Below are 14,067 nucleotides of genomic sequence, written 5' to 3' on the forward strand. Positions count from 1 at the left end.
ACAATTCCCACAGACCCATAGATTCACCAGCATTTGTGTATTTCTAACATTTTAATTATGTTCTCCTTACCTGGATTCTTGATAGAGTCTACTATGGTTTTGTAATTTGCTTTATTTGCACTCAAGCCAGCTGTAACATCTTCAATCCTCCACAAGTCTTTTTGTATTTGTGCTTTCTCCTGATTGTTTATAATAAAAGAGAAGATACATATACATATAAAACCCATTTTAATTTATAATGGGGTTATCCTGTTTTTGATACCAGAACCAAACTCATTTTCCAGAACTTACATGAGAACCTAGGAGTCTAGAAATGGGTTAAATGTTTATTTTAACATTTAACAAACAAACAAACCACCCCAACCAACATATCTCACACGTAGGCCCATAACATTTAGAGCATTTTCTGAGTCAGGGAAGACTTTCTAGAGAATAGATAGGGAATGAGACATCACCATACTGTTCCCTACGTTATTATTCAGACTGCAAAAACCTAATTTAATATTCTACATACAGTGAGCTTACAGAACCTTTTAATTTGACCCCAAATTAAATTCTCACATCTTTCGAACACCCTTCAGGCTGATAGGGCAGTGTTACAAAACTACTGGACATGCTGTGTTACAGGTTGAAACAACATCCCCCTGTTCTCCCAGGATTCAGTCCCATCTGGTACCCTATTTGCTCTACTGATTCTTTCCAACAGGCAAGACCGGGAAGCTTTGTCCACAGTCCGGATCCTGCCCCTGACCGTATCTTGTGGCTAGAAGCCCTGGCTGCTGAAGCCACCACTTCAGCCATGCATTTATTGCAATCACCATAAATAGCTGTTTTCCCCTCTGTTTGTGGGGTTTTATTTTTTTTCCCCAGGTTGGGAGTAATCTTGATACTTTATGGTAAGCCATTATTATTTTCTACGGAATTAATGCCTGATAAATCTTCCTTCAAAAATCGGCATTAAGAATAAACTTAATGATATTGTTTTCCCTGTGGTTTTATAACGAAAGCTGAAGGCACTGCAACACTTTAGTCAGGAATTGCATACAAACTCCTTAAGAACCCCAGAAATCCATCACTTGCCAGGAGCTGCAAAATAACCGCTAATTAATCCTATAAACCTGAAAGAAAAAAACTTCAGTAAAAGCTCTTAAACCTCGTAGAACTAGGGAAAACATATCAATTGCTTTCTACTTTCTGTCTTACGTTAGAAAATATGTCCAGCAAAGTAACAGATCAGGAAACAGGGTGCCAAGAACACCAACATTTAAATGATGGAGAACGTTATTTGCCTGTAGTAAACTCACTCGATAGATGGGACATATCTTGAAAGATTGTCAGGAAGAAAACCATAAATTTACAAATTTCATTTCATTTTTCTGAGATTAATCATCCCACAAGGCACAAAATGATGGATTTACAATAATCAAACCTCAAGATTGGTCACAAAAAACAACACACACACACAAAAAATTCTTTTTCTGAAACCACTCAGAAAAATGTTGGATCAGTAATATACAAAAAAAAAAAAAAAAAAAGATCTTTTGATATTATTTCTTCCCGTTACTTAACTCTTTATGTGAAGACAATATTTTAAACCAAAAATGGAATAGGTCCAAAAGATAAACAGATGAATTTATTTTTAAATTATGAAAACCAGGACTGCTGTTTACCAGAGGGTATAAATATACTTTATGGGCAAGCATGAAAAGTTAGCTTGGAGAGAGAAATTCATTTCTCTAACTTCCCTCACACAGAAACATAATTTAGCATGATTTATAAAACCAGAGCAGAAACACTTAACAACTGAGAAGTCATCACTGACAAAATAGAACTTCAAAGTTAATTTCAGCATGACCAGATCCCAACCCTTAAGCAAAAGACAATGAAGCTACAATCTTGAAAGCAAGATTTACTTCAACCAAGCTGCTCAAACCATTTAGTTTTTTACCTCTTAATTAATGATATATAAAAACAGTATTAGCCATTTCCTATGGCAGCTTGAGCCTGCAATTTTATTGATTTTTCAGTAATATTCCATGAAGACTACAGGCTTTTTTGTGTGTGTGTGGTGTTGTGGGTGTTTGTTTTTTTTTTGGTTTGTTTGTTTTGGTTTGACTTGGTTTGTTGCTTTTGTGTGTGTGTGTGGTTTTGTTTGCTTTTTGTTGTTGTTGTTTTTAAGTACAACATGTATTTAATGCTATTGTAAAATGCTAGGTAAATAGTCTTGAGCCTATGCACGCTTGGGCAGACACCTAAAGACCCCAATGATTATGGGCACTTAAAAATCAGACTTCTTTGAAAGACTGTGGTTTTAATAATATTCTGTACTTTCCAGAAAAATCAGCTCCCCTTAATATCTCCAAAATGGATATTCGGAAACATTTTTTAAAGTCTTAGCCAAAGACAAACTTCTCTGCATATATTTAAATGTGCATGTACATATTTAAGTATAGACACATAAAACACGTCCCATGTGTAGGTCTGTGTGCATGCACATGTATGCATGTATGTACATGATATGAGATGTTAAACTAAGTTCACATTTTTTTCAGTGCAAGCCATTTTCCCTTCCGTGTGTACTGCTAAGTCACATGCCATGCAGCCAGTATTTTAAGCATGTGCAATGCAGAACTGAAAACTGTTTGTTAAAGTACTTTTTTAAAGTATATTCCATGTAAACCTGTAATTTCCCTTTGTTAATCAAAATGACTTCATACAGGGATGATCTTATTCTACTCCTGGGATTTTTTGGAGGGATGTATTCTGCAGCTGATCTCAAATGTGTAACACTCTGGCTCCAGAAACTAAGCACAAACACACCCCAAAATGAAAAGCGGCTGAAAATGGAATTTTAAGATGGGCGAAATCTAAAAAGGTTTTACACCTCTTTTGTTCTGATACAGGTTTATACATTAATGGCAAAACCAGACTAACTCACATCTGACCAGATGTTTGTTGCAAATGTATACATTTAAAAACTCAACAAGAGTGCTGTTTTATTCCAGAATACTTGGAAAAGTAGACGAAGAGTTAACCAAGTTATATACATTGAGCTTGTTCCTTGTGCTTTAAAATAAAACTCTTCTGCTTTGACACAGGAAAAGCAATCTGGACTGTATTCCTTGCTCCACGAAAAAAATCATCAGTCGTTAGCAGGTATGTAGAAATAACCTCATACACCACATCCAGTTCAGCAAGCAGAACAGCTTAGCTTCAAACAAAGCTTCTTGGTAAGATTCAAAACAGAAGAACTGATTTAAAACTGAGATGCCTTTCAATTACTGATGGCTTTTAAACACTTATTCCACTTCACAAAACAAGCCGCAGAGGTAAGTCTCCCGTAAGTAGAAGAACATGACAAAGAACAAGTAACTACAATAACAAGCTAGAGGCTGAGGTTCTTAAAAATGGATAAAGAAGCCAACGTCAGATCAAATAAATGGAAGACTAAGAAGTCCTGCACAGTCTTATAAATTAAATACGTTATCAATGTCGAGATGTCAGCATGTAATAAAAGCATAATAAAATAATGACAAATTTGCAGAGACAACTCATGAGAAACTATTAGGCTGGAAGGTAGCTAGTTACTGTGCAGCTATGCTGTTACCATTTGTGAACTTTGCAAACGTAAGACATGACAGATGAATACAGTGCAAAAATTGCAGAGGTTCTCTTACGAGATGATAGCTTTCAAGTTCAGATAAAATCTTCTCACAAGCAAGCCAGTGTCGGGAAACAGACTCACCTGAGATACCAAAGAACTATTCATCTGTTCCTGTAAGGCTTTTTTCAGCTGGCTCACATCGTTTTCTAGTTTCAGATATTCATTCCAGGCATTTTCCATTTCCTAATAACAAACAAAATATTCTAATGCAATGTTATCATAAACCTGGATATCACTCTATTTTTTCTTAAGCATAAAACTGGTGTTTAACACTTGAACTGACTCTACCACGCTACGAAGGAAGAAAGTCTACTCCAGTTCGATTTCCTTGAACCTTCCCCCTCTATTTAAAATAAATTTGCAATTAGAATTCAAACAGTCACCTAAACCAGAATTCGTATTATGAAACACAAAGCAGGATATTCTTTAAAAGCTCTACTGACTGTACTGCGATGTCATTATAAGCAAATAAACAAGCAGATACTTGGAAAATAAAGCTATCCTAATCATCCTTACGTTACTTAGACTACTTCCAACACCCCTGGCACCACAGCCTGCCTTCTGACCCAGGCCTGCAAAAAATCTGAAGTCTGGAGCAGTTTCTATGTAAGGAGGGATGGAGTAGGGTTTTTGGTTGGTTGTTTTTCTCTGAAGTCTGGCAAAGACATAACTCGGGAGTTGAGGGGAAGAAATAATGGAGGTTTACAAAACCCTGAGTTGCACGGAGAAATCGACTGGCTGTTCCCCATCCTTTCTCACACAACAATATGGGTCTACCACATCAAACAAGTGTGAGTCAGGCTCTAAACAAATAAAGTGGCTGTCCACACAGTCGGGAACAGTTCTGTGCAATACTTTGCCAAATGATGTTTTGGATGCAAAAGGTTCACAGAATTTAATAGGAGTCTTGGACAGATACTCTGGTATAAGATATACTGAGGATTGCTGAAGAGATAAAAATATATTTTATATTTAAATACTTTTTAAATAGTATTTAAATACGTTTAAACACTACTGGCATCTTAATGTTCAGATCTTACTATAGAAAAGGCATTCTAGAAACAATCTTACAAAGAGATGATCCCACATTCATTAAGAGGTAAGAATAATACAGTGAGTGCATAACACCCAGGCTTAAAATGTTCTCTTTCACAGCCAATTCTTACAAATATTTTTGCTTTTAAATGTTTCGATTAAGTCATAATATTAACAGTACATTTTGACTGAAATATAAACAGACATTTCCAAGCCCTTTTCCCTTGGAAAAATACCATGGAATCATGCTTGTATTTCCACTGCAAAAAGGGCTACCTGAAAGATTTGCAGTTTAAGCCCCATACATGAATGGCAGAACTATAAAGAAATCTTCAAGCACTTTTTGGGGGTGGGGAGGGCAGAACGAGATGGGTGCATTGAAGAGGAAAGCTAGAGACGTAGTTTAAATTGTTCTGACTTGGCGTCCTGTACCTTAACAAGATCTGTTCACAATAGGACTTAATTTCCCCATCCAAAGGGAAAAATACAGTTTAACTGGCATTTTAGTTACTGTTTCCTTGAAACAACCAAAACCACATACCGTCGAAACTTTGGATATTTCAGCCCGAATATTTATGAGGTCCTCTTGCAAAAGTCTCTGCTGGTAGGAAATTTTTTCTGCATGCTGTGGTTGGTCTTTGTACTGTTCCATCTGCCTGTGTAAAACCTCCAAAACTGACTCCAGCTGATCCTAACAGAGAAGCAGGCAGCAGTAAGCATTTACAGCAAACTTCACTAAATTACCTGTGTGAAGACAAAAGCTGTTTTTCATGCCCACAGTATTTCCTCTAAGCCACTACGTTAGCATTGACCTCCTACTGTGGAGACTAGGATGTGAATGAAAACCTGCAAGAGCTTTAATTAATCACTATAACCAAAATTCTCTGATATTTTCCACTATATCTGCTTTGATAGCCAAGCCTGTACAAACAAAACAAAATAAAACAAACAAAAAGTGAGATTTTTTTTTCTATTTACAGTCTTTGAAAACTGTAATTTACAGTTTCAGAAAATCCCCTAAAGTACTACCGAATTGTGATAACCACAGCACAGCATTAACTGTTTATTTATATAAATATAATATAATATAATATAATATAATATAATATAATATAATATATATATATATATATATATATATATGTAGCTTCTCATTCACTGCTATAGCTCATGGGCAGGGAAGCAGATAAAGGTGCACACATGCAAGGGAAGTCAAGGAAACCCTTTTGTTACTGTTCACAGCTCCACTTGTGACCTGAATGGGCATGGAGGAAAGAAGGAGGGATCCAACTAAACTCGTCACAGAAAATATTCCAGCATTTCAGTCATAAACCTCAGAATAAGGCTCACCATACTATCGATAAACAAGCATAAGTCTCAAATCACTACAGATCAGTAGCTCATTTTTTCTTTTTTCTTTTTTTTTTTCTTTAAATAAAGACCATACAAGTTACAGAGAGTGTTCAGTATGGCTCTTGCTCGCACACAGAAGCACGCTGCTGTTAATGCAAACAATGTTTGCGCAGGTGGGAAGAAGTGCAAACGAAACGTGATTCTGCCTCCCACCACAGGCGTATTGAGGCATTAAGCAGAAGTATACAGAAATGTGTATGCACCCCAATTTTTGAAAAATGCCAGAAAATGAAATATATGTAGTTTTAAAACATTCACTTACAAAAATTCATTTTCTAAAACAACGTAACTCAATCCTAACATTATGTAACATTGTATTTTCCTTATATGTTTATATATACAAAGAAAAGTACTGCAATGCAAACAGCATCCGGTAATTTGATTTTTTGTTTGCAATTCTGTAGTTTATAACGATTTATTTTATAAAAATCTTTTTCATCTACTCACTTTATTTTCCTTCAGAGCTCTTATTTTGTCCTCCAAGTCCTGCAGAATTCTGTCCTGCTCACAGAAAATGCTCAGCTTGACCTGAAAAGAGAATCATTTAAATATTACATATAATATTAAATTAATATAATAATATTAAATTTCTAAAAAGAAGAACAGCGTCCACTAACAATAACTTACCCCAAGGAGCATAAGAAATGTGAACAATTAACAGTACAAATAGCCAAAACAATGCAAGAGGTTCCAAAGTGGTATTTGATACTTACATCAATATCACTTTCTGCAATCTTGACAGGTTTTGTACTTCGTTCTTTTAATGTGTCACGCCCTGTCACCTAAGAGGAAAAGTTTTTAAAGATCTGAGAAATCTGTTTCAAACTAAAACTTCACTATGCTTCAGCAATGAAAAAAAAAAAAATTTTGTTGAATATTCAAGTTTATCAACAGAGATAGACAAAATTTTGGATACAAGGCTTTTCAAAAATGCCACTATTTTTTTTCAGGGAGGTAATCAGAAAGGATTATTAGTTATATTAGGTTATTTAATTACTCTTAGAGTAGCTTAAAATTCTGTACAAAATAGCATAATCCCCTCTGCCTATGGTTACGATGGTCCTGTTCCTGAAAAACCTAAGAGTTTTAACTGTCCACCTTTAATACCTTTCTTGAACCCGAAGGACCTGAATAGTTCCTTCAAATGTGTGATTGCAAGAATAACAGCATTAATTAATGACTAAAAATATATCTTTCTGGCAACTGTTTCATTCTACAAAGGACAGTCTCTTCCCTAGTACAAGGTGAATTTTATTAAAGATAGATTGCTAAAAGAGTGCTAGGGTGGAATTTAAATGTAATTAATCTATTTTGACATGCTTATAATATACCAAATCTCTCATTCCACAAATCACTGCTTCCATATGCCATTTCTGGTGAGATTATCATCTTCTCACGTAACGCAGCTTTTACATCAGTACAGAAACTATACTATATGATGCTTCCAGCAATCTTAAAAGAAAGCTATGTCTATCCCCGCAGAAAAGTTTATTACTTCCACTGTTTATATTCGACCCTTTTGGCGATTAAATAAGGCTAAGAGAATTGTCACAGAATACAGCTCACAAATCACATGGGTTTTGTGAGCTTTAAAATCAAAAGGCTAAATGGTACTCAATCAGAACACTTTTATATTTTGTTAAAGCAAATATTACCTTACGAAAGAAACAGCTGGCGTTCAGGATAGCGCTCATGTATCTTGTATTCTTTCATACAGGAAAGGATTTATGAATAAATGTTCACCTAATTATTGTACTCAATAATATAAAGCCAAAAGTTTTGTTGTTGTTGTTGTTTGTGGTGGTTTTGTTTTGTTTTACTTTTTTATTTTTAGTGGGAGAGAAGGGGCCGTTTGCCATTTGCTGACTCTGGTACAGATTTCAAGCGACACAGTTCACTGATCAAGCTACCAGGGTCCTACAGGATCACACTACCTTTCTTTAAAGTAATTGAATTTTACTGCAAGTCTAAATAAATCCTTGATACAACCTCAGTTTCTCCTTTAATATGGTGCGTGAAGTTTGACAGCTACAGGTAATATTTGCAAAGAAACTACATTTAAGACAGAAGATTACGTTCATTTATGTTTAAGGTCTCCTCTCCTCCAACTGTGGTCTCCCTTCACATACTTATCATGGGATTTCACGTGGGGAAAGTTACACATTTGCTACTTCCCCACTACCAAAATCAAAAGCATTTACTATCTCTCAAGAAACATTTCCATTTTCAAACATTTTCATCTTCAGCAGTGTTATGCTTTATCTAAGAAACCCCCCTGTCTTTTAAAGGCATTAAGGAAATTATTTAAATACTAACTCCTATGTATAACAGTAAGAAATAATTGCATAGAAACAGAACTTTAGCACGTCCAAATATTAATTTTGCACATTTAATTACCTGCAAATTAACAGGATGCAAAAGCCTTTTTCAAAGCCGTGAAATTAACACAAAGACATAGTCTACAGATTTGGGGGATATTTAAAGTTACATAATCCCAGCTGTAAGGATTTTGTTAATTTTCAAGCAGTGAACATGAGGACATAATGAAGATTCAGCATGCTTTCACATTTTCAGAACTGCACACAGGGGTCGCTGCTCGACACAACCATTTTCAAACCATGAGAAAATGAAACCAAAGTCAGCCAGAACTTTGCATACAGACTCCAAAGTGGGGAGGCGGGGAGAAACCAAAAAGAAAAAAAAAAAAAAAGAAAAGAAAAAAAGGAAGAAAATCTTACAGAAAGCTCTACTGTTTACTCCAAGACACCTGTAAAAGCCAGAATATGTAAACATCGACTGCTAAGTTGAAAAGCAATGGGATGAGCGCAGTTCAGATGCAAGCAGTCTTACATGTATACTGGAAAGTAACCCCTGTGCTGAGTTCTTCAGCACTTTGTAAATCATGTTGATCAGAGGTCCGTTATTTTCTATCTGTTTCAAACAAAAGTTCAGTAACAACTTGTTACAGGTCAAAGAAACACAACCTTAGCACACAAAACTCCATGAGCAGCAGCAATCTCATGCTCTCCTTCCACACACATCCTCGAGGTTTAGGATCTGTATAATCTCCCATCACAGAAGCTGTAACTGGCTATTTATCTATCTTGTTATATTTTGGACGGGTTGTCTTGAACCCTAAGACTTCTTTCCTTTCACAAAGCACACATATAAACACACAACACAACCTAGGATTTATTCAGAGTTGTCCAGCTGCAGCTTAAGAAGCTCCAGGAATCACAGCAAGACGTTTTCTGGTGTGTAATACGCCGTAATGCTTGCACCACGAGCTCCGTGCTGCTAACTTGAGCAACCCAGTGAAGACCTTAGTGACCCAAGTCCCTCCAATCACACTTACCACTGCTCCCGAAACAAATATTACCCGCGTGGCACAACCTTGCACTAGCAGCCTCTTTCAACTGCAGCAGAAACAAAACAGCTTCAGATATTAGAGTGTGACTGCAGAAGAACGAAGCGGGACCGCTGCTAAACCACTCAGAGGGCCCCAGATCTGCTTAAATTGGTTGCACGATTTATGCCTAACAGCACAAACTTTGCTCTACCTCTGCAGGCCTCCTTCCCCGTTTCTGTTTCACATAGAAGCTTGTAGGAAAATGTATTTTTCTATCCCTTACTATTCCTTACTGCTTTTCTAATACAGGGTCGCACTTTTTCACCTTCGTTTTTGGGATAGAAAAAGCTGTAACACATCGCTGTGGAAATCCATTTGCAGAAAAGGCATGGTTTTATATATATATATATATCTATATCTATAGCATAGAGATACAACGTCTTTCATGCCCCATATACCTCTTTTTAATGAGTGAAAAGGAATAGAGAGTCATTGGTTTATTCTTTTTCCTTTTTTAAATGTCAGAAGTATCTTGCTTGCAGGAGAAAAATATTGAAATTGATTCATATTTGTAAAGTTCATCTATTTCATTTACACAACCGTCAGGACAACGCACTGTAATACTGAACAATACCACGGTGGTATCAACACCAAAATATTTCTTAACACTTTAAAGCTTTTAAATAATACTCAAAAATAGACTGATAAAGTAAGGATAAGAACAACGTTTCTCTGAGGACAAAACATCTGAGTTATGACAAATTACTAAATACCATGTAACCAGTTACTGCAATCTGTTTTAATACTGTGGCATGAATTATGCAGTTAATTAAATGTTTAATAACTACTCCTTGTTGAAGAGTTATATTTCAAAACCTCTAGGAAGAAGTCTCTTCAGAGATAATGGCTGAAGTAAAAAAATGTTTAGCTTCAGTTCTAAAGTCTTTAATCCTATTTGAAATTGTTTAATCAGAGTGGGGCTAACTCAAAGCCCAATGAACTCAAAAGACAGACTTGAAATAAAAGTCATTATATCTAAGCCTTCACTGTCTGAAATGCAAGATACCACGTATATTAACTGTGAATTTGCCATATTCCACCTTTACCAAATCAATATGTAATTTGCTTTGTTTCATCGAGCACTCTGTTTTCCTCATGCTGCTAAACAAAGTCTCTCTTCAGTAATTTCTATTAAGCAGCAAAACACAAATTCAAGCACAAGAAAGATACCTACTCAATTTTCACAAGGTCTCTTTAATCTCTCAACACCCTGACCTGAATTTCACATTTCTGGCCCACAACTGAAAGAAGGTTATTCTTCTTCCGAGCTTGAGGGTATTTAACTGAGAAAGACACGACCACCTTGAAAAACCACATCACTCTTACAGAACCACGCTCGACACTTTGGCTGTCAAGATTTTTCATAAGGGAGTTCGAACTAACATTATCTTTCCACAGAAAGAGCAGGTTGTCCCCATACATTATTCTTTCTGGCTGCTTTTGGTTGGTGCTACGCAGGCTGCACCTGGGATACAGTTAATTTGGCACAGCCCTGAGCAAGGCCTGAAGGGATATGTGTCCAACTGATTTTCAGTCTGTACATTTGTGATTACAGCAGCTCATATATGCGAGCATTTACACTACGTATACCACACAGAGCATGTGATTCATAAAATGTGTAACACATTGCTCATATTTTCCATTGATCTATTTGGTTTTCTATTCAGACACTCAAACATCAGATGAAATTGAAATTCGTGCAACACTGGTCCAGGTAGCTTACTAGTGGCAGATATGGAAGGTATTCAGTTTAGATGGATGTTTTGATGCTCAGTACTGTATTTTGTTATTATTAGGAAATACGACTTAATATTACACTAACATATTTGTGCATGGGTAAATAGATAGATTTTATATCTCTTAGCTATAATAACATGAAAATAAATGAAAGGTGCCAATTAATCACCACATTTTCACCCCAAAAAAGTAAGAGCTTATAAATACAGGATATTTTAAAAACAAGGAAAAAGCTCAAGTAGATTTAAAGGGAACAGCTGAATTGAAAAAACATCTTATTTTAGCTTAGAGGAGTTGACTTCATATTGGTTCTAATGCTACAGCAAAAAAGCATTTTGAATCTATTTTTTAAGCTGGTTTCTCTAAACCCACAAAATACCATTCATCTGGAGTAGCAATAATACAAATTCTACCTACAAACTGAAGCACCTGTATTTTCTGAGTTTGCACATTAGTTCTAAAGCCGCTAATATGAACACACTCAACATTTTAAGCACAAAAGTGATGGCAAAAGACAGAGTTTCTGTCTCTGGACCCAAAGTGATTTGAAAACCTGAAGGAACAAAGATGATACAGAAAAGGTTGCTGGGTTAAAGACAATGGAAGTAGACTCAAAGTCTTACCTTCAGATCCAAATACTCCAAATCCTTTTTCAGCTGGATATAAGTGTCATCAGCCTTGAGGTAATTACATAGAAAAAAAAAAAAACAACAATATATTTGAAGGTTTGAAAAATAATTCAGAATACTTGGATTGGCTATGTATACGAAAATGATGAAAGAGGAACCAAAATAACAGAGTAGGAAGTACATGAAAAGTATATTTGCTCCACCAGCATATTGCTATTTACAGCTGAAAGATGGGCAAAATATTTCCTGAGTGCATTACTGCCTCACGCCCACCCTCTGAAGATATGGATTTGAATCCTCCAGCTCCAACAAGGCACATAACTACCTTAAACAACAGATTTTCAAAAGTTATTTTTTCAAGACTTTTTTTTGCTGACTATCCCTTCTTCAAAAAACTTATGGGGTTGTCCTCCACCACAGTATGTCCCTTCGAGAGAAGGCTTTACCTAACTGAATGTCAGATATAAATGCCTCTAAATGCCTCTCAGATGCCTCTATGTATCAAATCATTGGAATACGTCTGAGCACATGTTATTATATTGTTAGATATTCATTCCTTTATTTAAGGAATATAAGAAATATATATTTCTTATAACACATATTCTCAGTGGCTAACTCCTAGCTGCTGTCAGCTTAATGCTATGGTTACATTCATCTAGCAACATCTTCATCAGAGTCACTTAATGAAAAGCGTGCATACGAGTCGTAACAGAATTATTTCTTCTTTTTTATTTTTTTTTTATATAAGGGGCATTTGCAATACGTAACAAAGTAAAACTTAACTGTTGCAAATTGATTTTTAATTAGCCAAAATTCCTACGTTTTTTGCTGAAACTGTTGTATGTTATAATTTTATATTCTTGATTCATTAAACTTCAGAATAAAAGAAATATACAACTATACCTTATTCAAGTTTTGAACCAATCAGACAGTGTATTTAAAGAAGGAAAGAAAACTTTTTTTTTTTTGCCATAAAATCACTGCATCACATCCGCATTTCTTCAGAGGTGTTCACTTACAATTATGTCCAATATCCTTGCAAATCTGGCTGAGGACTTGGCTAGAAAGTATGCCCATTTTTAAGGAGAAATCCCTGTTGTTATAGCCCACCTTAGTGAAATTGTTCTGTAGGTGAGGGTAAGTACAGAAAATAAACTTTTCCAAATTTAAAAATAAAAAGCCTTCAAGTTTAGGCCAATACACAGCCTCCACCAATTACAAATGTTTTATCCCTATTTTTGCAGCTCTAATACAGGCCAAAGAGTTCAACAAGTACATTTGGTTCATCTCACAGTAACGTTTCAAACATCAGTGCAATCGAGAGCACTGTTTGCTTTGTTTATTGCTCAAGATGCCCACAAACTTTTTTATGAGCTAATGTTCACCTGCAGAACTGACACAGTTACAAGCTCGTATGGATGTACAAACTGGCTGATGCGTTTCAACTTGCAGGTGACACAGCATGTAGGACAAGGAGCCAATCCCATCACGAAAGCAGCACAGAGAAATGGTTTTGCCTCCGAGTGAGCATAGTCTTTTAACCCACATTTCTGAAGATGCAGCATTTTCAGAAATAATATAAAGAGGAAGGACACGTAACACTTTGTAGCATACGCACTGGCACCCTGTAGCTTAAAATGCTCATCTCAGAGCGAGTACAGCAGCAAAGAAAAACTGCAAACAACCTGGGAACTGCAGAGCTCCGAAGAATGGGCAAGAAAGCACAGACTCGAGCATGCCACCGACGAAGCATTTGCAGAGTCACAAAATGTCATAGAGCACAGAAGAGCCAAGCAGCAGCTGACCTGATAGGTGGAATTAGTTGGCAAGTGCTGCAGCAATTGTGCGATTGTGTAATTTCGTATACTAGCCAACTTAGCCTGATGTCTCCTTAATCGAATGAGAAGCAATGTTAGCTCTTCAGGCTGCAGGTATTTAGACACATTGTAAAGAGGAAATTAGCAGTCTTCAGGGAGAGTAACTGTAATTACATTTTTCACCTCAGTGCCCAGAAAGCAGTTACTTGACATGATTAAGCAATTATTTCATTAACTTCACATTTGGTCAAATAAACATAATAAAAGTGGAATCCTGTAATAACAGACAGCTCGCTCCCATTCTCATTGGGAGTAACAGCAAAATTCCTACAGGCTTTATTATTCCTACAGGTTGGCTAAGAT

The 14,067-nt window shown here is 36.1% G+C and overlaps 1 protein-coding gene across 2 annotated transcripts in view; it reads right to left on the bottom strand.

Moving 5' to 3' along the window:
- Nucleotides 1–14,067, bottom strand: part of PLEKHA7 (pleckstrin homology domain containing A7) — a gene marked incomplete at its 5' end in the record, with an annotated part of 133,843 nt that overhangs the window by 15,004 nt on the left and 104,772 nt on the right. For both annotated transcript variants that reach the window (XM_084286891.1, XM_084286892.1), the window contains 6 exons: nucleotides 71–179; nucleotides 3,746–3,847; nucleotides 5,241–5,390; nucleotides 6,560–6,640; nucleotides 6,826–6,894; nucleotides 11,882–11,935. In XM_084286891.1, coding sequence (XP_084143017.1) covers nucleotides 71–179; nucleotides 3,746–3,847; nucleotides 5,241–5,390; nucleotides 6,560–6,640; nucleotides 6,826–6,894; nucleotides 11,882–11,935 — 565 coding nt within the window. The remainder of the gene's footprint in view (nucleotides 1–70; nucleotides 180–3,745; nucleotides 3,848–5,240; nucleotides 5,391–6,559; nucleotides 6,641–6,825; nucleotides 6,895–11,881; nucleotides 11,936–14,067) is intronic.

This window comes from Netta rufina (genome assembly GCF_964035555.1).
Source record: "Netta rufina genome assembly, chromosome: 5".
NCBI lineage: Eukaryota > Metazoa > Chordata > Aves > Anseriformes > Anatidae > Netta > Netta rufina.